The sequence below is a fragment of the Akebia trifoliata genome, chromosome 9, assembly GCF_017979445.1.
Source record: "Akebia trifoliata isolate Shusen 1 chromosome 9, ASM1797944v1, whole genome shotgun sequence".
In the NCBI taxonomy this organism is placed as follows: Eukaryota; Viridiplantae; Streptophyta; class Magnoliopsida; order Ranunculales; family Lardizabalaceae; genus Akebia; species Akebia trifoliata.
Window position 1 is genome coordinate 24,203,476 of NC_141383.1, and position 22,193 is coordinate 24,225,668.

General features: G+C 35.7%; 2 protein-coding genes across 2 annotated transcripts; both read left to right on the forward strand.

The window, feature by feature from the left end:
- Positions 1–3,673: 3,673 nt before the first annotated feature.
- On the forward strand, positions 3,674–5,072 carry MMP (matrix metalloproteinase). The gene has a single exon (XM_086454605.1). The coding sequence runs from the start codon at positions 4,016–4,018 to the stop codon at positions 4,955–4,957; it is 942 nt and encodes a 313-aa protein (XP_086310731.1). The 5' UTR covers positions 3,674–4,015; the 3' UTR covers positions 4,958–5,072.
- Positions 5,073–8,045: 2,973 nt separating this feature from the next.
- Positions 8,046–19,327, forward strand: CFM2 (CRM family member 2). Its single transcript, XM_086453538.1, has 12 exons — positions 8,046–8,785; positions 10,195–10,660; positions 10,746–10,876; positions 12,556–12,873; positions 12,968–13,124; positions 13,542–13,834; positions 14,203–14,262; positions 14,382–14,531; positions 17,241–17,492; positions 17,581–17,794; positions 18,593–18,723; positions 18,819–19,327. The coding sequence occupies exons 1-12, from the start codon at positions 8,099–8,101 to the stop codon at positions 19,026–19,028; spliced, it is 3,069 nt and encodes a 1,022-aa protein (XP_086309664.1). The 5' UTR covers positions 8,046–8,098; the 3' UTR covers positions 19,029–19,327.
- The last annotated feature ends 2,866 nt before the right edge of the window (positions 19,328–22,193 follow it).

The window sequence follows — 22,193 nt, forward strand, 5'->3', positions numbered from 1 at the left end:
AATGGGTTATTTGAAGTCGATTTGTCATTCACCCAAAACGGATTTTTTGTCAATTAAATACAAGAAACTATTCTCTTCAATGAGAAGAATAAGTTTCTAAGTGGTCCCGTCTCAAATAAATAATGTAACCCACTTAAATCGTGGCTCAAATAGATCTACTCGATCACAAAAATTTGAAAAAACTATAGATTTTTCCAACAAAAAAGATAACTTGAACCAAAATTTTTGATTCTACTTGAGTTCGATTCCAATTTGTTTTCTATTAAATGGGTATCCATTAACACCCCTAATTCAAAGGGGTTGAGGTGTTAGTTTTTTATTTTATTTTTTTATTTATTGTTTATTATTTATTATTATTATTATTATAGTGTGTGTGTCTCTCTCTCTTATCTATTGAAAGTGTGCCACACGAACTTGTGATGCAGATTGACGTGTGCGAAGACTTTGACTTTCGCCGTCACCACCTTGGGATAGATAACCGTCAAGTCAAAGTTTGGGGGGCGGCCTAGCTACCGCTTAACACAGCAGCGCATCCAATCCAACAGTGTTAAACTATGCTGGCCCACTGATGATATCAATAGAAATCAGCATAATAGATCACACTTTTTTCCTTTTAACATTGAGATCTTCTTAAATTTAATGTAATCTTAGGACTTTTTCATGGCTATAGCTTTTACAAGGAAATAAAGTCAAAAGATTACAAATAGATGTCACCAACAACTTTTCATGATCAATTCTTCACCATTGGATTAGAAATTGAAACACGTCGGAGCCAGGATTTTGCCCATGTGAGGGTAATTAAGAGAACAATTTTTTTTTTTGTTTTTTTTTGTTGTTGTTGTGGAGAAGCTAAAAGGAGCAAAAACAATTTTTTATTGTGAGGGCACCAACAACGGATTGTTTTATCCGTCACCAATATCCATCGCAATAGCTCATTAATTTGTATATTTTGAAAAATCTTTCCACCGTAAATCCACCCTTGAGCACTGAGTGTTTATTGTGATTGTAAAATCTAGTCCTATTGTTTGGAATTTTCTTTGATTTGTATTGGATTTATCTTCTTTTAGGATTTACAAAATACTTGGATGATCAAATCAGTAAAAAATTTAATAGAGTTAATGTTTTTAAATGAAAATAAAATTGTATTTTGTCATCGAACGAACCATATTATTAATAAAATTTAGCAATCTGGATCCATCGTAACTTTCTTGGTCCATGTCACAATGGATGTGGCTAGTGAATACGTTTTTGCATCTTCTTGAGTTTGCATGTCCTAAATAGGTTATGTACCTCGACAAGTAAACCACTTAATTAATTAAGAACGTTATCAATATATCAGGTTAGGTCAATCACTCTTGTCAGTATGTATACATGAGTAAATGAATTCCCTTACCTTCTCAGGATAAGCCCATTCTGACCATATATATGGATAATTTTGATCTCTAGGGATTCATGCGTCCCCACCTCTTATGTGTCTAAACTATCTCAAAAGAGGTCTCTCATTATCGATTGGTTAGGGTCTCAATTCTATGATGATTAATTCAATCATGATTGTGGTTGTCCTTTCTCAAAAAGGTAAAAAAAAAAATCTCTCACAATAATCATTGTAATTTTGGTTTGGCGCTTCACTTGGCAGTCCCTATACATGATATCAATCCAATGATTTAATACCAAGATTAGGAGTCTAGAACGGTGTCCTCTATCTAACCAAGGTCTGGTGGCACCCCATTTTTATGCCATGTGAAAATTTTCGGGACCCATAGATCGCATTGATATGTGGTCCATCCCTTTATGAATCTACACACAAGATCAATTTGATTGGTGATGTGCATCCATTGTTTTTAACAGTCTTAAGGATGATGTCTAATCGTTGGATTTGAACTCTTTTTCAAGATCTTAGACTTAGTGGATATAAGTTATCAAACACTATAATTTTTGGTACGTAAATTCACCAAGAGATGAACCACAAATCCATACAGTCAATGGGTTTCAAAAATTACACGTGACATAAAAATGAGATACCACCTAACCTTTATTAGGTACGGGATAACGTTTGGATTCCTACTCTAATATTAAAGAAAAATGTTGAAGTAACATTAAAATTCATATCAATTATCAAACTGTTGACCTGGAGGTGCACACATAACCATAGATGCTTCTTACTCATATCTCGATGTGAAATTTGATATTATTCCGGTAAACTTCATAGATCGGTTAGGTTATCTAATTGGTGGCATTTTTGAAATTTTGATCTCATGTAATTCTCCGGATCAATCAAAATGGTGGGCCACATTCTAAATACATGCCACGTGTATGGATTTTTATCAACAACGGCGGCTTCTTTCTCTTCCTTATACTTAGGTCAACCCTTAACTTCCGCGAGTACAATTTTGCTGTTTTAGAAGACATCTGATAAGCTACAACATATTTCCATCATTTGTTATCAAACGTCTATCAAATTTTACTTGGAAGCATGGTAAGCCCCAATGGTCACCACACGCCTGATCATCACAAGTCAAAAACCTTTTTATCGTGATCTTCAATTCTTAGGTCCCAACTAATCAGTAACTTTCTACTACAGTTTTCGTCGATCCTGTACTTTCTGTAGTTTGTTAGTTAGCAAACTCTATGATGCTTTTGTGTAAACCCTCCCGCTCTTGTATCTAATGGGAAAGTTTGACTGCTATAAGATGGACCAATCAGCAAAAATAATTTCATGGTTCGAGAATCTTCTATCTGGCACCACAGAACTAGCCACCTGGCATTGGTACGTGTGTATCAGACACTTCCAACATTTATGGAGATGTGGATCAATTAAAAAATGCCACATGGCATGCATATGAGACCTGTGCTTTATGAAAAATTATTGATATTTGGATGATTTAGATTTTAGACATCCCCTCAATGGTTTGGTCAAAGTACCTGCATGAGCTCTTGACCTAGGTCTTTCCTGAAAGATTAATTTTAATTACCTAAATACCCTCATCTTTAACTTGTAATCTCTAAACATGTTGATTTTATTCTAAAAATCAGTCATCTAAAATCTTTTGTTTTTACCTTTACTTTATACTATAAGATTATATTTCCTTCAACCTTCAAATCTCAAGAACAATGTAGAACTTTTAAAATTTTAAGATAATAATTTTTTTTTTAAGTAAAAAAATATCAAGGATCTCTAATTTGAACAATACTAAAGTGACTACGAAGGACACTGCATTTAACATTGAATTGATGTCGTGGTATGTAATAAATCATAACTACTTTTCACTCATATCTCGAGAAAAATCATTCACGATTCTATGCACACTTGGACATCAACACAGCATCAAAGGAAGTCACTTTAGCATTATTCTTCTAATTACCATCGAACATTGAAGATGAGGTATAAACTCATTTTTAATCCAAAACTTCTCACTCCTTCAAACCTCAAGAGCATGATAGAACATTTTAGAACAAAATGGTGAATTTCTTTCAAGACATCGAATACGATGGACTAAAGACAAGATTGACTAAGTCAAGGGGCTTTGGCTAAATGTTGAAGACGAGTGCATTTAAGTCATTTGACATTAGCCTTGTAAAAGGGGGCATGTTTGAAAATTGGAGGAGTACAACATCTAAACTACCATTGAAATTTCAACCAAAAATTATTTGACTAAGTACACCCAATCCCTCCCTCCCTCCCCAGCCGGCTTCGAAGAAACTCAGCCGAAAATTATCTTTTAGAACAAAGAAACCCAAACATACTCCTTTTTAATTCCTCGATTTTGTAGACAAACAAACCTTCTTTCTTCCTCTCTATCCTCCATTAATTTATTCCTCCAACACAAGAAGAACAACAAAAAAAAAAAAATTTAATCTCTTAGAATCATCGATTCTTATTCTTCTTCTTCTTCTTCTCCAATCTCTCATCCCAATTTCAATCTCACACTCCCCATTCTTCCCAGACACACCCCACAATTTCCCAAATATCCCCAGTGATGCTTGGAAATCTTTCCAAAACTTCTCAGGATGTCACATGGGCGATCACATGGAAGGCCTCGCGAAACTCAAACAATACTTCTATCGCTTTGGTTACATCCCCAATTCAGTCTCCAACCTCACAGATGACTTCGACGATTATCTTGAATCCGCTCTCAAAACCTACCAACTTAATTTCAATCTCACCCCCACTGGAATCCTCGACGAACCCACTCTTCAACAAATCGAACGGCCCAGATGCGGTGTCGCAGATATTATAAACGGCACCAGTACTATGAGATCAGGGAGGAAATTTTCGAATTCTCACGATTTTCACACAGTCGCTCACTACTCCTTCTTCCCAAACTCGCCTAAATGGCCTTCGTGGAATCGACAACTTACTTACGCGTTTGATCCTGATAACCAATTAACGGCTTCCGTTAAAGCCGTTTTCTCTCGAGCTTTCGCTAAGTGGGCTGCTGTGACGCCGTTAACATTTACAGAGACGGAAAATTATAATAGAGCAGATATCACTATAGGGTTTTTTAGAGGAGATCACGGTGATGGTGAACCGTTCGATGGGGTTTTGGGAACGTTGGCCCACGCGTTTTCTCCACCTAATGGACGGTTTCATTTAGATGGGGATGAGGATTGGGTGGTTGATGGTGATGTGAGAGACTCTCCATTGCCTGCAGCGGTTGATCTTGAGTCAGTCGCCGTGCACGAGATAGGACACCTTCTTGGGTTAGGACACTCGTCAGTTGAAGACTCGATCATGTATCCAACGATCTCATCTCGGTCTAAGAAGGTTGAGCTTGCGAGAGATGACGTGGAGGGGATACAGGTGTTGTATGGTGGTAATCCAAATTACAACGGTTCTACTACATCAACTACGACCACCAATCAGGAGAGAGATACAAGTGATGGTGGGTTCCACTGTGCTATTTTATGGATCCCCAGAGTTTTGATACTGGTTAGTGTAATATTGTTGGTGTTGTAAATAATAATTATTTTATTTGATTTTATTCTATTTTTTAGTTGAGTGAAAACTTTGGCTTTTGGGCTGCCTTTGTTGATATAATGTTAAAAGATTTAGTCATACAAGACCTTGTTCATACTTGGAGGTTTGATTTATACATTTTAGATTAATTTTCTTTGGATTTTGTTAACGTGTGCCCTTACATCACATGTTAAAGTGCGGTAACTACACCTTGGGATCTAATTTTTATATTGAAACTGTCCTCAATTTTTTTATACCAAAAATACCCTAAAGTGTTTGTTGTTCGCAAATGTATTTAATGCATTTTAATACATGTCCTTAACAGGATCCATTGTCTTTTATATAAGAATCATGATTAATGCATGTGGTTTTGGTACACGCTGATGTGACAAAGGCACATAATTATAGATCTTTTTCATTGAGATATAAAGAAAAAAGATGTTTGGTTTTGTGCCCTTGCCATGTTAACCACATACCCAACCGTGCGCATACATCATTATTCTTTATATAATGAATAATGTTACGAGGGATTGATATTTGCTGAGTTTGTGTTGAGACTTGAGAATGGCATATTATTTATATGTAGAAGATGAAGAGATTCATCTTTCGTTTCCAATCAGTACAAGAAGAGAAAAAGTTTCCTTTATATTATACTTGCAAAGAAATTTAAGTTTCTTTTATTGTACTATAAAGTTCCCACAAAGAAATATAATTTTCTTTCACTTGGTTGGCATGGCAAGTGCACAAAATTGTAGATCTTTATATTATGTATCCTGAAGAAAAAGATCTATAGTTCTATGCACTTGCCACGTCGACCAAGTACACACTGAGTGAAGATTTTAGAGTCAAAATGTCGCAACTTGTATGATAAAATATTATGAAAAATGTTGAAGTGACCGTGCAGGATATTACGGTAGACACTGTGCTGATGTGAACCTATGCACAGAACCATAGATGTTTTTTTCTCAAGATAGGAGTGAAAAAATCTATGATTCTGTGTGCACCTCCACATCAACACAATGTCCTGCACAATCACTCAAATGATATTGAATGCTACAAGTTTCTTTTATCTTATCTCTACAAAGAAATTTTACATCACCCCCATCGTACATAAGGGACATTTTTGTTTTTGAAAAGTAAGTAATATTATAATGGAGTTGGATATTGCATGTTCCACATGATGTTGGATGATATAATTATCTCTTTACAATTTCTCGATAAATAAGGGATGGTATTCTCGTTTAAAAATATATATTTTTGTAAATGAAAATTTTGTAAAGAAGTGCCCACTTAGTTAAGTGGTAAATTGTTATCACATCCTAGGTTTAAATTCCTTTGAACTCATATTTATTTTATTTATTAAAAAAAATTAACTTCTCTAATAGGGCGGGCAATGGATCAGATCGTTATTGGATCAATATCATATTAGTACTGATCTGAAGTATTTACCTTACGAACTGAGTCCGATTCGATCGAATTAATGAAATGTTGAACCAAATCCGATCCAATTAAGATTTTGCTCAATTCAAAATCGATCTGATTTAACACCAATAATGTATTATTTTCAAGAAACTACGTTTTAAGAAGAAGATAGGTGGGTAAAGATGAAGGATGGATCAAGGGTTTCAAAAAATACCCTCTACAAACCATTGTTTCTTCATTTTCAATTCTCTCTCCAGACTCCAAAAGATTGAAGGGGCGCACAGTTATAATTTTTGAACCACAAAACCCATTACACACCCCTCAATGTCATCTCTATCAAGGACTCATAAGAAAAAATAAGTAACCCAATTCAGTCAACAACACTATTTTCACCCTCAAATTAAAAATTAAAAGCTAACTCCAAAACCAACTCCCATTCTGACACCACAGTTTCTTCTCAATCACGTTCCCCCAAGATCTCTTTGTACACTAACACTATCTTTGTTCAACCCCTAATTGTAATCAACTCTGCCTTTACAACCTTCTCTATCTTTTTACTGACTTCATCTCTTCCCTCAAATCCCACATAAACTCTTCTCTATCCTCACAACTCAATGACACTTAATTTGGATCGGATTTTTATCAATTAAGACTAGGGTCAATCCAAAATCGATTCGAAAAATGATCGGTTCTGTATTTTGCAATCCAGATCCAATCCAAATTTTAAAACTCTAATCCGAATCCTATTTCTTCGGATCAGATCAAGTTGGATATCGTACCATTGCCAACCCTAACTTTAGATAAAGACTGATCTTTAAACAAAGACTAATGATAAAATGATGCGCTAAAACATACGCGGTGATAACTCGATTGATGTGACAATTGCACATAATCGTAGATCTTTTTCCTTGGTAATGTGTCAGTCTATCACAACTCTAAAACAAAATATAAGCCGATAAGAAGAATGACATTTCCTTAAAGACTCCAAACCTTTCATGAGAAACACGTCTTTAAAAGAGTCTCAAGGCATGAGCTTCCATGCCTTTGAAAAGGCTACATGATGTGAACGGTATAAATGAAAAAGAAAAAGAAAAGACGATCATTACCATATCATAGCCCACTTTCTCTCCATTTAAAAAAAGAAGAAAAACTCAATTTCTCACCACTATGATTGGATTGGTGAGAGAGAAATTGAGACAACTTTAAAATTTTAAAATGTCTTAAAAAAGATTTAAAGTCACGTTAGAATTATAAAATATTCTAAAAGGGTTTCTCTCCATTTCTCTCAATCAAAACATAGTGTTAGACACAATTTTAGATATTTCTCTCATTTTTTATTAGGATCTTTAATTTGATTTCAATATAATTCAATCCAATTAATTTTATAATTATATACTTGCACAGTTGCACCCAAATATAGAGATCCGATTATGACCTTATCCATGAAAAAAAAGTCATTGATTTAATCCTAATCCGTCCCATCTCTTATCGGATCGGTTTCGACCCGCCCCAATTCATTTACACGACTATCCGACTCATATGGACAAATCGGTCAACCTTACCGATCCAGTTCTGTTTTTTTTTCCGAGTCAAACTCGGATAGCTCGAGTTTCAAAAACCATCTCTACTGGTCTACCCGCCATTGATAAATCAGCTTATCTCTTCAAATGAAGTAGAGAGAGAGAGAGAGAGAGAGAGAGAGAGAGAGAGAGTCTTCCAATGTTGCTTCCTATCTACAACATACTTCCTCCACTCTCCTCCAAAACCCTAGATTCATCATCTCTACTGTTCTTCCCATCACCAACTTTTTCTACCCAAAACCCTCAACCACTCAAACTCCCAATCTGTAACTCCTCCTCCTCCACCCACACAGGCAACCAAAACGTTAGCAAAACCGCCATTAAAAGAATTGCAGAGAAGCTTCGTAGTCTCGGATACATAGAAGAAGATGAGCATAATTCAAACCAAAATCCTCAACCCAAAACCATCCATGGTTCCGCTGGAGAGATATTCCTTCCTTTCTCTCATCAATTTCCCAAACACCGAGTCGGTCACACCATTGATTCCAGTTGGAGCACACCAGAGAACCCAGTTCCAGAGCCTGGTTCAGGTTCTGTGATAACGAGATTTCATGAGCTTAAGAGTGAGGTTGAGAAGCAGAAAGGGTCGGCCAAGAGAGAAGAGAGGGTACCTACATTGGCGGAGCTTACGATTCCTGTTGAGGAGTTGAGGAGGCTTAGGGGAATTGGTATTGGGTTGAGGAAGAAATTAAATGTTGGGAAGGCAGGAATCACAGAGGGCATTGTTAATGGGATTCACGAACGATGGAGGCGATCGGAGGTTGTGAAGATTAGGTGTGAAGATCTGTCTAGGATGAACATGAAGAGAACTCATGATTTATTGGAGGTTAGCTTTATTTTCTACTAATTCACTAGAGTTATAAAAATTCTACCTTCTATTAGTTTGAATGTCACAAATAGTGGAAATCTTATGTGTGAATCTGAAGATTAGAATTTTACTAGCTAGTGTATAAATCTCATGGTTCAAATGTAATTAGCACATCAAAATTTAAAAATTGAGATGGATGAGAAGAACTGTGTGTGAAGGGACCGATAATGTAGGGTAAAGGGAATGTTACATTGGCAGAATTAGAAGAAATGCATGTCGAAGCTCGCAATTTGACATATTAAGGGCTGAGACTGTGAAAACTTGTTTAATTAAGCGACTAATTGATTAAGCATGATTTTGAAATTTTTTTTTGGGGTAAGAAAAGATCTTTTGATTGTTTAACCATGAGTTTAGAACTATGTCTCTGGAGTGCACAATCAGATTGCGAGGTTAGTTGCAAAATGAGATCATTATATGAAAGATTATGAAGTTCCAACTAGTGTTTTCTATCGTTTATTTGGTAACACATTTAACCAAGAATTGCAACTGCTATTCAATTTTGAGATGTCGTAAGATGTTATTCTGTTAAATTTTTCTTATTTTTGTTGTCTTGTTTGAATCTGAATTATGTTAATGAGCAAATATTTTCGGGTTTCAGTGAGGTGCAGCTATATTGTTTTCTATGTGAAAAAAATATAATGCATGAACTATACTTTGTGGGGTTGGCTTGAAAATCTAAGGCAGGTATTACACCAATTTCAAATACCTGTGTCGACATGGATGATATTGTTAACCAACCAACTACTCCAAAGACAGATCTGTTGGAGAGGGGGAGAACTATGAATATAAGAGGGTCATGGGGCTTAATTGGGGTATGACACACTCGAGAGTGGAGCAAAATATACACTCAACACTCCCCCTCACCCACAAGGGTGGGAAGAATTGAACCCGTGACCTATACTAACCTGGCGCTCTGATACCATGTTAACTAACCAACTACTCCAAAAGACCAATCTGTTGGAGAGAGGGAGAACTATGAATATAAAGAGGGCCACAGGGCTTAATTGGGGTATGACACACCTGAGAGTGTACAAAAATATACACTCAACACTGATATATCCTTTTGCATTTACCATGTTTTAGGTGATGTTTGATTTTGATACATGTTTTGAGGTTTAACTGTATGTCAAAGGCATATCCCTGCATGGTCGTGGAGTGGAAACCAAGTCTGAGTGGTTTTCATAATCACATGGTACACACGCTCCCTAAAGTCAATCAGCACCCTAAAGTACATTCATACAAGTATGTCTGCTGGTGGGTTGCACTTCTTAAAGAAATTATCAACATGGATTCACTAATTCAATAGCGAGTTGAGTTACCTTCCAAATATATTGTTTTTGAACTTGTTTCTTACACTAATATTTCAGAGGAAAACTGGTGGTCTGGTCATTTGGAGGTCTGGAAGTAGCATTATTTTATATAGAGGGGCCAATTATAAATATCCCTACTTCTTAACTGACAATGATAAGCCAAGCAACACTCCTGATGACGAGTTATCCTCAGAATTTAGCATGGTTAACAGAGTTGACAGTAGAAAAGACTTATCTTTGGTAAATGGTGTTGGTTCTCCAAGTAGAGTACGATTTCAACTACCTGGCGAGGCACAACTTGCAGAAGAAGCTGACCGTTTGTTAGATGGACTAGGTCCACGTTTTACTGATTGGTGGGGATATGACCCCATACCTGTTGATGCCGATCTTCTATCAGCTGCTGTTCCTGGATACCGGAGACCTTTCCGCCTTCTACCATATGGGGTAAAGCCTAAGTTAACAGACGACGAGATGACCACTTTAAGGAGACTTAGCCGTCCTTTACCAACCCATTTTGCATTAGGTTAGTAAGTTTCTTAGTTCCTTTCTTTTCTGGATTTGTGATTTTGATAACTATTATTTCTTTAATATATCTCACTATTTCTCAGGGAGAAATAAGAACCTTCAAGGATTGGCCGCTTCCATGGTGAAGTTATGGGAAAAATGTGAGATTGCAAAGGTTGCGGTTAAAAGAGGAGTCCAGAACACCAACAGTGAGATGATGGCTGATGAGTTAAAGGTAGGTAAAAGAGTAGCTCTATTTGTTCTACTGTTAAGTGTAATTGAAACTGTTGTTGTTTTGTAGATGTTACTCAAATCCTCATTCTTATAATATGTATCGCTACTATGAATAGAGCATTTAACAGGTTCTGATATTTATGTCTTTTTGATTAATGTTCTTTCAATGAAGGAAGAGAAAAGAAAATGTCAAGAAAAATAAAAACCCCTTGAACCCAATTCAGCCTGCTAATCACTAATCCTTGAGTTATCAATAAAATAAAATAAATGAAGTAAAAGAAAAGAAGATGTTGAGAAAAAATAAAGAATTTCAGAATAAATATCCTGTGGTTCTTGTTGAAATAAGTCAATATCCACTTGCATGGACAATCTACTTCTTCACAATGTGTATGTGTGCAAACAATTGAGACTGCTATTATTCTTAGATATAACCTTTTATTTGGTTGATACATTAATAGAACTACTCTGACCTTCCATAACAATTCAATCTACTAGAAAACCCAGAACTAAAGTCGATGTGCAGAAAATCAATAAACAAAATCAGATAGAAGATTCTTCTTCTTGTATTATCTACCTTGCCTGTAGGAATCACCACTAGACATGGAAAAGTACTGTTTATCCTGTCTCATTCATCATTATGCTCCCAAACATACCTGCTATTCTTTTTTTTTTTTCCCCTCTCAAACTTACTTGGGTTTGTGCCCCCCCCCCCCCCCCCCCCTTTTTTTTTTTTCAAAAAATTAATGTTTCATAAGTAAAAGCAAAAAAGATAAAAGCTAACTATGAAAATAATTTGTGAGATAAAATGGCAAGATTGCCCAGGAATGCATTAAAGGACTAAAGAATTCACCATTTTTAAAATAACAATTTTCCTTGATGGTTTGAAGATATTGGTCTCATTCTGTGTCCGTGAGACGTTTTGAACAATACGGAATGAGAAAATAGAAAATCTTGATCCGTCTCAATACACAATTATACAAAGATCCATTGCGCGAAAATATTTATCCTACTTTAAGAAATGTATGTTCAACACTTAATTAAGATAGAATTATGTTTTTTATGGGACATTATGCTATTTTTTATTCACATGTACTCTCTAAAGTCAAGGTTTTAAATACTTGAGATAAGTTTTTGATTCAAGAAATAACCCTTTATATCATTTTTTTGTTCCTTACATGACGCCTTGGCTAATACATTTCCACATGAAACAATACTTTTGACCTCGTTCCTTGGCATATATCACTGTATACCACCTGCAACTACATCAATCTAATTTCTGTTATTTGGAAACTTATTTATCACCATATACCACCTGCAACTATGTCACTCTGTTTTCTGTTATTTGGAAACTAGCTTGCTCTGGGTTTTAGAACTTAAGGCGTAACTTCTCATGTAACAGATGTGAGACATTGGTCATATAAACTTTTAAATGTCTCCAATATTCTTTAATTTTTATGACCTGATGATTTATTGGCACTGTATATAGATGCTAATTTATGATGACAGTTCTTTATTATTTTAGGAATATTACATCAAACTTTATCCCTATAAGACATTCACAATTCACTTGATTTTTGCAAACATTTTCATCAGGCCTCGTTTATTTATTTAAAAATTTCAGCCCCTAGATACTCTTTATGATTTGTAGCTATTTATTTATTTGAAAGTCCACTCTTGCAGCGGTTGACTGGAGGGACACTTATATCGAGAGACAGGGAATTTATTGCCTTCTACAGAGGAAAAGATTTTCTGCCGCCCGCAGTTTCTACTGCAATAGAAGAGCGGAGAAAGCACAGTGTACAAAGAGAGAAGCACTATACAGACCAAACTCCATCTATAGCTACAAAGTCTGAGCTTGAACTGAGGACCAATGAACCGGCTTCTGTTGATGAACTCCAAGAAACAAATGACCAAAACAAAAGGAAACTTGTACTTGAACAAAGAAAAGTTAGGTCTAAAGACTTAGCTATGAAAAGGATTAACACCAAGCTGTCCATGGTAAGTAATTTTAAAATGTTACATGATATACTCACTGGCTTACCCAAACTCTTAGGTTTTTTTTTTATTACCCTTTTTATGTTTCTCATAACAGGCATTAGAAAGGAAGGCAAAGGCAGAGAGGATTCTAGCAGAACTAGAGAAAGTGGCAGAGCCCCAAAAACCCGAGATAGATAGAGAGGGTATCTCTGAAGAAGAGAGATATATGCTAAAGAAGGTTGGCTTGGCAATGAAGCCCTACGTACCGATGGGTGAGTTACATGATATAACACAGAGTATGTTGAACTAAGCTGCCGTTTTGCAAATGGATGCTCCCTTGGGAGAATTTTTAAGTGCATCACCAAGTATTTTGGTGCGATTCTGAACCATGAGATGACCCATAAAAACTATCTTGGTGAGTTCTCCATAAAAGTGGACCCAGTCTTTGATGGAAATGGACCTTAAGTTTTTTTTTTTAAAGTGGACCATTTGATTTATTTGTGTTGGTTTTTTATTGATCTTTATCATTCAAAGCCCAACTTATCTCAGCAGATCAAGTAATACCTTATACTAAGATTGACCATACCCTGACCCCTTGTGTTATTCTAAACAATCCTTTTTGTGTCTTGTTTTAACTCCAACTTAGAACAATAGTCTTCCTCTTAAGTTGTTTCCATTTCTATATTCAGGCAGACGGGGAGTTTTCGATGGAACTGTTGAAAATATGCATCTTCACTGGAAGTACAGGGAACTTGTGAAGTTAATCTCGAGTGACCGATGCATTGAAAATGTTCATGCAGCGGCACGGAGATTAGAGGCTGAAAGTGGTGGAATATTGGTGGCCGTGGAGAGAGTGAATAGAGCTTATGCAATCATTGTGTTTCGAGGGAAGAATTACGAACGTCCTGTTAATTTGAGACCTCGTACACTACTAAATAAAAAACAAGCTATGAAGCTATCAATTGAAGCACAACGTCGAGAGGTGAATTTTCCTTTTTCACATTAAGCATAGATCTTGGATCTCCTTGTGCCATACATGATGCATGTACAGGAGCATCAGGACCCACCATTCAATGGGTCCTGAGTAGGAGATTTCCTTGAACTGGAGAACAACTTTCCAGTATTTGAGATGTATAGAAGATGATGATAATGATTAGTTGAGGATCTTTTGGCCTTGGAAATCTCCTACTGGGGACCAATTACCTTGCATGTGTACCATCAGCATTGCATATGTGGGTCTGGGTTCAGACATCATGATGTCCTGAGCAAATTGGCTTTTTATCTTTTGGTGTGTACATCTCTACTAAAACTCACCATTGAAATTTGTACTTTCTTGTGTCATCTGTGCAGTCTTTGAAGCTTCATGTCTTGAAGCTTACCAAAAATATAGATCAGTTGAAACTTCAGTTGGTAAGTTATTCCTTATTTTGAGAGAATCTTTGTTTCTCTTTATTTGATGACATGCACACTTTCTTAGATATACAGATGTGGTTTCTTGGTAATTCATGTAGTTTCTTCTTATGAACCAGATCAAAGATGACACGCAGATGGATCTTGTGCAGTCAACCAAACATAAGAGACCAATTACCAACTTTGAAACCAGTGAACAACCTGGTTTTGTGGAATACTCCCACAATCAAGACAATGCTGGTTCAGAGGCATTTGCTAATGATCAAGAGGTACGGAGCATACCCAAGTAAATTGGTAAATGCATATATGTGCTTTTATTTAACTACCAATCCATATATGTGCTTTTTGGTACAAGGATCAATCCTTGCTGGCATTAGCCATAAAGTACTTAAACCTTAATTATGAACCATTTTCTTTTCGCAAAAAAGAATAAAAAATAAAAATAAAAACAATTCTGAACCTGATGTTCATATCTAAGCAATAAATTAATAAGAATTTTCAACCATGGCTATATAATGTTAAACCATACAGTCTTTACTTCTATTATAAGAAGTTCAAACCCTATGTGACTAGGACTCTTTGTTGTTTTTAAATTTTCTGTGAAACACTATTTCATATTAGATACGATGGCATGGGTATTTATGGTGAAATCTTAATATATTTATCTTACATTGGTGGTATCTCAGAGTCTTCTAACTAGCCAAAACCTTTAGTTAATTGTTTTTATTTGGCTATTAAAAATGAATGCATTTCAGGGATGTTTGCATACGTGATTTGATAGGTCATCTCGCCTAATATTTCAATATAAAGGCTTGCATCTATTTCCAAGTTACATATAATCTATAGACATGATATGTTCATCGTTAAACCTCAATGCAACGTTATTTGGAGTCGTCACCATCTTTTTTTGAAATGGGTGTGAATGAGCACCCAAACTAATTTTTTAGAAAAATCATTTTTTATGGCATTGTAGTGATTTTCATTCATGGAAAAAGGGTATGGTCTATCTAAGATTTAGGTAAGGGGATTCGGTTAGAGAATGTGGAAGGTGTTAGGCACCTCATTCTCTCCACCTAGAGTGGTTAACTTTTTAAATTTGACCATTTTTTAGGATAGTTAGATAAAAGAGTAACAAAATGCATGGGATGCATGAAGAGGTGAATGTGTTCACATAGTGGGAATGTATCTCTTTGAAAGATAATTTAATGTCAGTGTTGACATGTGGGAATACCCCATGGAAAATGATATCCCATGTAGTCATCACCTTTACATGAGTTGGAATGTTGGTTTAGGATTTTAGAGAGATTCCATAGATGGAATTTCCTTAGATCCACAACCTAGATGCATGAATGCTTGACTAGAAACTTAGTGTTTCAACCCTACCAAGAGAGTTACATATTTCTTCATCATGACCAAGTATGTGATGTGTGTGCATAGTGTACATTATGACGTATGAGAGATATATGGGTTAAGAAGGTTTCAACCACCATCCTTCCGGCCAAACCGTCTCAAGCATTCCATGCCTAAGGTTGAGGTTCAACCTACTCGGGATGAATGAGGGCTCTCTGTTACATCTTAAAGGTTTTCTAAAATAGAAAAACAAAGAGAGATGGAAGAAGAAGATGCAAGTTTAAAATAAAACTAAATCTTAACCCACCTTGTCTCTTAATAGTCTTAAATAATATTGTCTTGAGTAGAAGAACTTGAAGTTGAGAGTTTTGACTAAGTATTGGAGGTAAGAGATGAGTGATGATTTTTGTTTAGAAGCTTGAATGTTGAGAGATTGGGGCGTGAGAGCATGAATTGCTCTTAGGAAATGAGGCTATTTATAGAGTTTTTGAAAAAAATTTAGGGCTAAAGTGGTCCAACCCTAAAAACAAAGAGAAATGGCATGAGGTTTAGGTTATTTGTTTTTGGATTTTTCATTTTTATGAGGGTAAAAGTGGAATTTGAGGAGAAATCCTAAAAGCATTTTTGGTCTTTGGTTTTTGGTAAATAGAGGTAAGAGAACAAAAGTGTTTTTGAGAGGGTGAATAGGGGAGTGACATGTGTAAATGTAGAGTGGTAGGTAAAAAGTAGACTTGTGTTTTCTTGTAAATATCCCCAAAAGTAATGATAGATACATATTTTTGAAATGGACTAATGGGATAGCTTCATGTATGTACTTGAAGATTCCTACCTTTTAAAGGTAGGATTGGAAGTTCTCTTAACATATGGATTTTTACCAAAGACCAAGGTACCTTTTTGGTTTGACCTCACTTTTTGATGAGGGTATTCTTAAGTTTTCTAAAGAGGGTTGATTCTCCAATTAGGTCGGAGCATTGGGCATTAGGGCTTATGAGAGACCACCATGTGTCCTCTTTTGGGGGAAGGTATAAGGTCATGGGTTTAGAATGGGCTTGGCATTAGATTTTGATTTTGGGTTTGGGTTATGGGCATAGGATGATTTAAATTTGGGTATTTGGATTAGGCTTGAATGTGGACTTGGTATTGAGTTAGGATATGGATAATGTATTGATTAATGGAGAATGAATTCGAATTAGGGAGCGGGTATGAAATTGGGTAGATCCATGGATTAGAAGAAATGGGTTAGGGAATTGGATTGGATTAGGGACAAGATTTGGGCATGCAAAACAATATGAGATGATGCATGTATGTATGTGTACATGTATGCATGAAGAAATGTGCCAAGTGACAATTATTATGCAACGGGGGTCCGTTGAAGGGCTTTAGGCCTTTAATCAAAATCAACTTGAGACTTTTGGAAATTTGGGCTTTTTCTAATGGTTTCGTGCAAATTGAAGTGTCTACATAATCCTTTACCTATCAGAAAAAAAGTTACATAGACCTTGGCCATTGATCCAAGATTGCCAGAATACAGTGGATTGGGCTGTATGTGTTCCTGTATTTTTCTTACTTGTGTGACCTAATACCAATTTCCTTACGGAGTCTTTTACTTTTTGGCATCATCACCAAAGGCTATGGAATGGCGTGGAAATGATTCGACTCCCTTGGACTTGAATTATTGCATGGATGCTTCAAGTTACAGCAAAGAAACCATTCAATCAGAAAAGCCAATGAACCCTTTTTCCCATCATGATGAGTCTGCTGAGACTGAACTGAAGTCTTCATTTGAATCAGCCCTTAAAGAGACACACTCAAACACCTTCCTGGACGAAATGGGTGATAGAGATGATGATTACTCCACATCCCTTCCTATGAATTCAACGGTAATATTCAAACGCCCTTTCAAATTTCTTTTCCATCATGATTTTTCTTATAAAATTTCTGATCTGGTATATGTCTAACTGATTTCAGTCGCAAGATACAGCTGAGCCTCGTATTTATGCCAATGAGTTTATTGAGTCATCAAACAAATTAAACAAAAGAAAGATTGAGTCACCAGTTGACATAGATGATGCAGAGAAGGGTTCCATTGTTCCTTTCGGAGCCGCGCCACTATCGAACAGAGACAGGCTTGTTTTACGAAAGCAAGCCCTCAAAATGAAAAAGCGCCCTGTACTTGCTATTGGTAATTCATAACCATCCCTCATAACCCTTTACACATTTCTTTCAAATTCTTTCATTGTTTAAGTTGAGCCAATGTGCTTGGTTCAAATTCGGGTTCGTAGTTTGCCACTCTAGAATGAACCCTGTTCGTAGGGGTAGGTAGAAAAATTTGTTTCTTGGTTTGCTTTGGTTCCCTAGATTGATTCGCTACCTTGGTTTGCTTGTGCGTGTGTATAATTCAGGTGTACAAGTACAATTATAATGTTTAAAAAAATTAGAAGTTAAATAGAAATAAATTAATATAATAATCCAAATTCTAAATATAAACAATGAAAAAAATATAATAAATTGGTTTGGTTCACTGAACCAATTAAATTTTTTTTGCAAACCGGGATGCTTTGGTCCACCGAACACGATCAAAATTCGGTGGGTTCATGGTTCGCTTGATTTTATGAACCCAGTCTGAATGGTACCACAAACTGGTTCAGGTCATACCGATTCGTGGTTCGAACTAGTCCCAACGAATTGGGTAACATAGAGCTATGCATTTGTGATCTCCTCCTTGGGCTTCTTGCCATTACCTGACCATTTGAAACTAGGCAACTAGGTTGAATTGTTAGTAAGGGCAGGTCGGCTAACGTGAAATCCAAGGATTAGCTTATTGATGTTCCTACATCGATGAGCATGTGCTTTGCGCACAACATCTACTTGTTGGGTTCCTTACAAAAGGCTTGTGCTGTCCCAATAAAAATCCACAAATTCTCCTTTAATTTCAAATAATGTAACTCACACATGTAATATCTACTGCAACTGCAATCAGGGAGGAACAATGTAGTTACTGGTGTTGCCAAAACAATCAAGACACACTTCAAGAAGCATCCTCTTGCTATAGTTAATGTCAAAGGCAGAGCGAAGGGTACTTCAATCCAAGAAGTGGTTTTCAAGCTCGAGGTGTGTTGTTTGTCTGGTGTTTCTCTTCGCTTCTTCTACTTCTATTCTTTAACAGAAATTACCGAAACTATCTTCTCTTTCATTCTTATTCGCAGCAAGCAACAGGTGCTGTGATGGTATCTCAAGAGCCGAACAAAGTCATACTCTACAGGGGTTGGATAGAGGGAGAGGAGCCTCATGGTGTCAAGGAAAAAATAAAAGCAAGAACATCAACAACCCAGGAAATGGTTTCTCCTCAGCTGATCGAAGCCATTAGACTTGAATGTGGATTGCAGAGCCGCAAAGAAGAAGAGGGAGCCTTGTAGACCAGCTTGTGGTTTGCTTGTTTCAATGCTGTTACAAAGGTTTTACTCTCATGAGTGGGTGTCGTGCGAGTCCTCGTGAACCCACAGAGCTGTGCATGTTCGAGTCTGATTGTAAAGTTCCATTTGCATCTTGGATGCATACTGATTGGATGCAGGTAAGTGCATACTGATCTGAGCTTGAATTTCACTTTTCTTAACGTTTCATTGTTGTAAGATATACAGCTTCATGCCTACACTAGTGATGATCGAATTTTATTCTGCTGCAACTTTTAATACAATGTTGCTGCATTTTTGTACTACGAGGGCAACTTAAGAACTTTTTGTTGTTGTCGTCAAAATAGCACTTTTATTGAGAAAGAAAAACAAAAGAGGTTCAGCTGACATCCATAGAAGTTCGAACTAACAAAGAAAAAGAAATTAATCTCAATCGTCACTCAACAACTCTTGTCTGAACAAGAAATCTTTGAAAAATATTGTTTAAAACATTGACTCTAATCTATAAAATAAAATATAACGGTGGATCCTATTCTTTTGTCTCAATCTTTATACTCCCACAAAGAATGTATCTCTAGAATTGCTTTTACTTTTTCTCTTCTTCCCCTTTTGCTACCCCAACTTTATTGCATTTCTTTTTCTCCCACCTTTCCAGAAATATCTCTTCAACTTTATCCTCTTTTTTCAATAATAACCCTTCAATTTCATTCTTTTTCCTCCCCATTTTTCTTACTTTATTGCATTCCCTTACATACTAAATAGAAGAATTATTTCAAGGGTCCTCAGTTAAACATGAGTTTAGGCTATGGGTGCGGCCCTTGCAGAGAGGGATGTAATTTTTAGTTTTTTTTCGTTGAAGGCGTCTGGTTTTGCTTATGTAAGGCTGTGGCTTGTGGAAGGTGGCCTTGTTTTACGAAGTATGAGGCAAAGAAAAAACCTTGAAACACTTAATTCTGAGCATTATTTTAAAGATCTGAAAGCTCGATTCCTACTTATATCTATAATAAACTAAATAATTAAAAATAGGTTTATCTATTAAAATATTTAAAAATTTAGAAAGATTTGGCATTAAAATATTTGTTCAAAGACGCACAACAGATTCTTCCCTCGCCTCTTACACCCCTCAGGCACAACGATCTTGAAATATTATTCATAGTTTTAGGAATAGAGAGATGAATAGTTTGGGAGATGGAAATCCCATACAATGGTTTCAAGGAACATGTGGTACTTTGAATGTAGACAAGAGGTGGCCAATTGATCGAGATGGGATCTGTCATCACTAGCGATGAAATAATGATGGTGCCATGCATGGATCGACAAGATTGTGTGACCATGCATGGATCGACAATGTTGACGTGTGGCATGATCATGTACATGTGTTCAAAAAAATCAACTATCATAACCGTCGAGTACATCATTCAAGATATGTAACATGCGAATATAAGAAGTTTGAGACATAATGTGAGGTCACGAGGAGAAAAAAGAGTATAGAGTGACAAAATTAGGTGGATCAAATTATACGCAAAGAAATTTTCAAAAATCAAAAATAGGATGTATAATTCAAAAAATAGGTATGAAATCTTCACGAGACCTGGTACTAAATTCTACTGATTTGAAATTTTGACTTAATCGTCGAAGTGTTTGTAGGTGGTGTGACAGTTGAATTAATTGGCCTAACTTTTGAGTCAACTAAACAAGTTTTGAAATTATAATCATCATCATCATCATCCAACGGTTAGGAATCTCTACAGCAATTAATATAAAATATAAATATTATAATAAAAATTATATGTAAATCATGTGAAATGAGTTTCTAGAAGTCAACAAAAGAGCTGTTGTTGACCTTTCTTACTCGAAAATTTACTTATTTTCACGCGAGAGGTGTTGTGGAGCGGAAATTCAACGCAGTCCCACATCAGGTGGGCCCACATATTTTCTCTTTTTTTTCATTCTTTTGGTTGATTTCAGCGGTGGGCCCAAACACTCATTCGACCGAAGAAAGAATTCTTACATGCGCACAACAGACATTGCAATGACAGTTGAAGGCCCTCTGTGTTTCCTTTCTTAGCCATAATTTCCTAAAATGCCCCTTCTGTGAAAAACCATAGTTCAAATCTTAGGGAGTTTTTAAGTGTCTAATTGCACAATAAACTCTAAGGAAAATAATTTTTCATGAAAATTTTAAATTTAATAGTGTTTTAGTATAAAATAAATACAAAAAATTGGAAAGAATGATTTACCACGAAAATGAGATTTGTCATTTGAGACTGTTAATTCTTTTTTCACCCCTCCACTAAGAAAATGATTTTCCACATAATATCAAATTTGGATTTCATATAAATTAATATAAGGAAGTCATTTTGATTTTTTTTATTTTAAATCCCAATAAAATTGCAACCAAGGACTCTATAATCAAGGTGATTAATTTTTAAAATTATAAAAATATCTTTCTTTTATTATATAATCTTTAAAAATCCCTTTGATACCTATCTGATAATTCTAATCGTCTTCAATTTTAATTAAAATAAGGAGATAAATACTTTCCTTACTAGTTTAGTAACATTTCAAATATTACCAAGGGTCGTTGAGCTAAATGGATTACTAAATTGGCAATCCAACACCATAGCCCCCTAGATTTCATGAAATAACTTAGATGGGAAAAAAATGGGAAAAATAATTTTTTTGGACTTGATCCAAGGTTTTGAAAATGGACGATTATCGATCTGCCACCTAACTCTCAAATTTAAAATTAAAATTTAATGATGAATAATAACCTTTTTTAAGGCTAGACTTACTAAAAAAAAAAAAAAAAAAAACCTAAAGACCCAATTTAAATGAAAGAGTACAAAAAAATTTTGTGCGTGACTTTTCATGATGTGCTCAAACAATGAAAAAATAATTTACCAGTACATCAATGTTTAGCAAATAATTTGTCAGGTAAATATTACTTCTGCAATCAAACACATCCTAAGGTCAAGGGGCATCTCACCGATTTTAAAATTACTACTGATAATCGAACTCAAAAATATTTACTTGATTGACGTGAAGAAAAAAAATCTATGATTCTTTGCACTTGCCACGTCGATCGAGTACAGATCGAGTGAATTTTTTAGACCAAATATCGCGAATCTTTCAAGATACAGAACATCCCATATTTGAGAACATGGAGTG

Bases quoted from the DNA above. Each gene is read 5' to 3' on its own strand.
- CFM2 (XM_086453538.1), top strand. From the start codon at position 8,099: ATGTTGCTTCCTATCTACAACATACTTCCTCCACTCTCCTCCAAAACC. The intron at 14,263-14,381 runs GTAAGTTATTCC...CTTATGAACCAG, and splicing joins ATCAGTTGAAACTTCAGTTG to ATCAAAGATGACACGCAGAT. The intron at 17,493-17,580 runs GTAATATTCAAA...AACTGATTTCAG, and splicing joins CCCTTCCTATGAATTCAACG to TCGCAAGATACAGCTGAGCC.
- MMP (XM_086454605.1), top strand. From the start codon at position 4,016: ATGGGCGATCACATGGAAGGCCTCGCGAAACTCAAACAATACTTCTAT.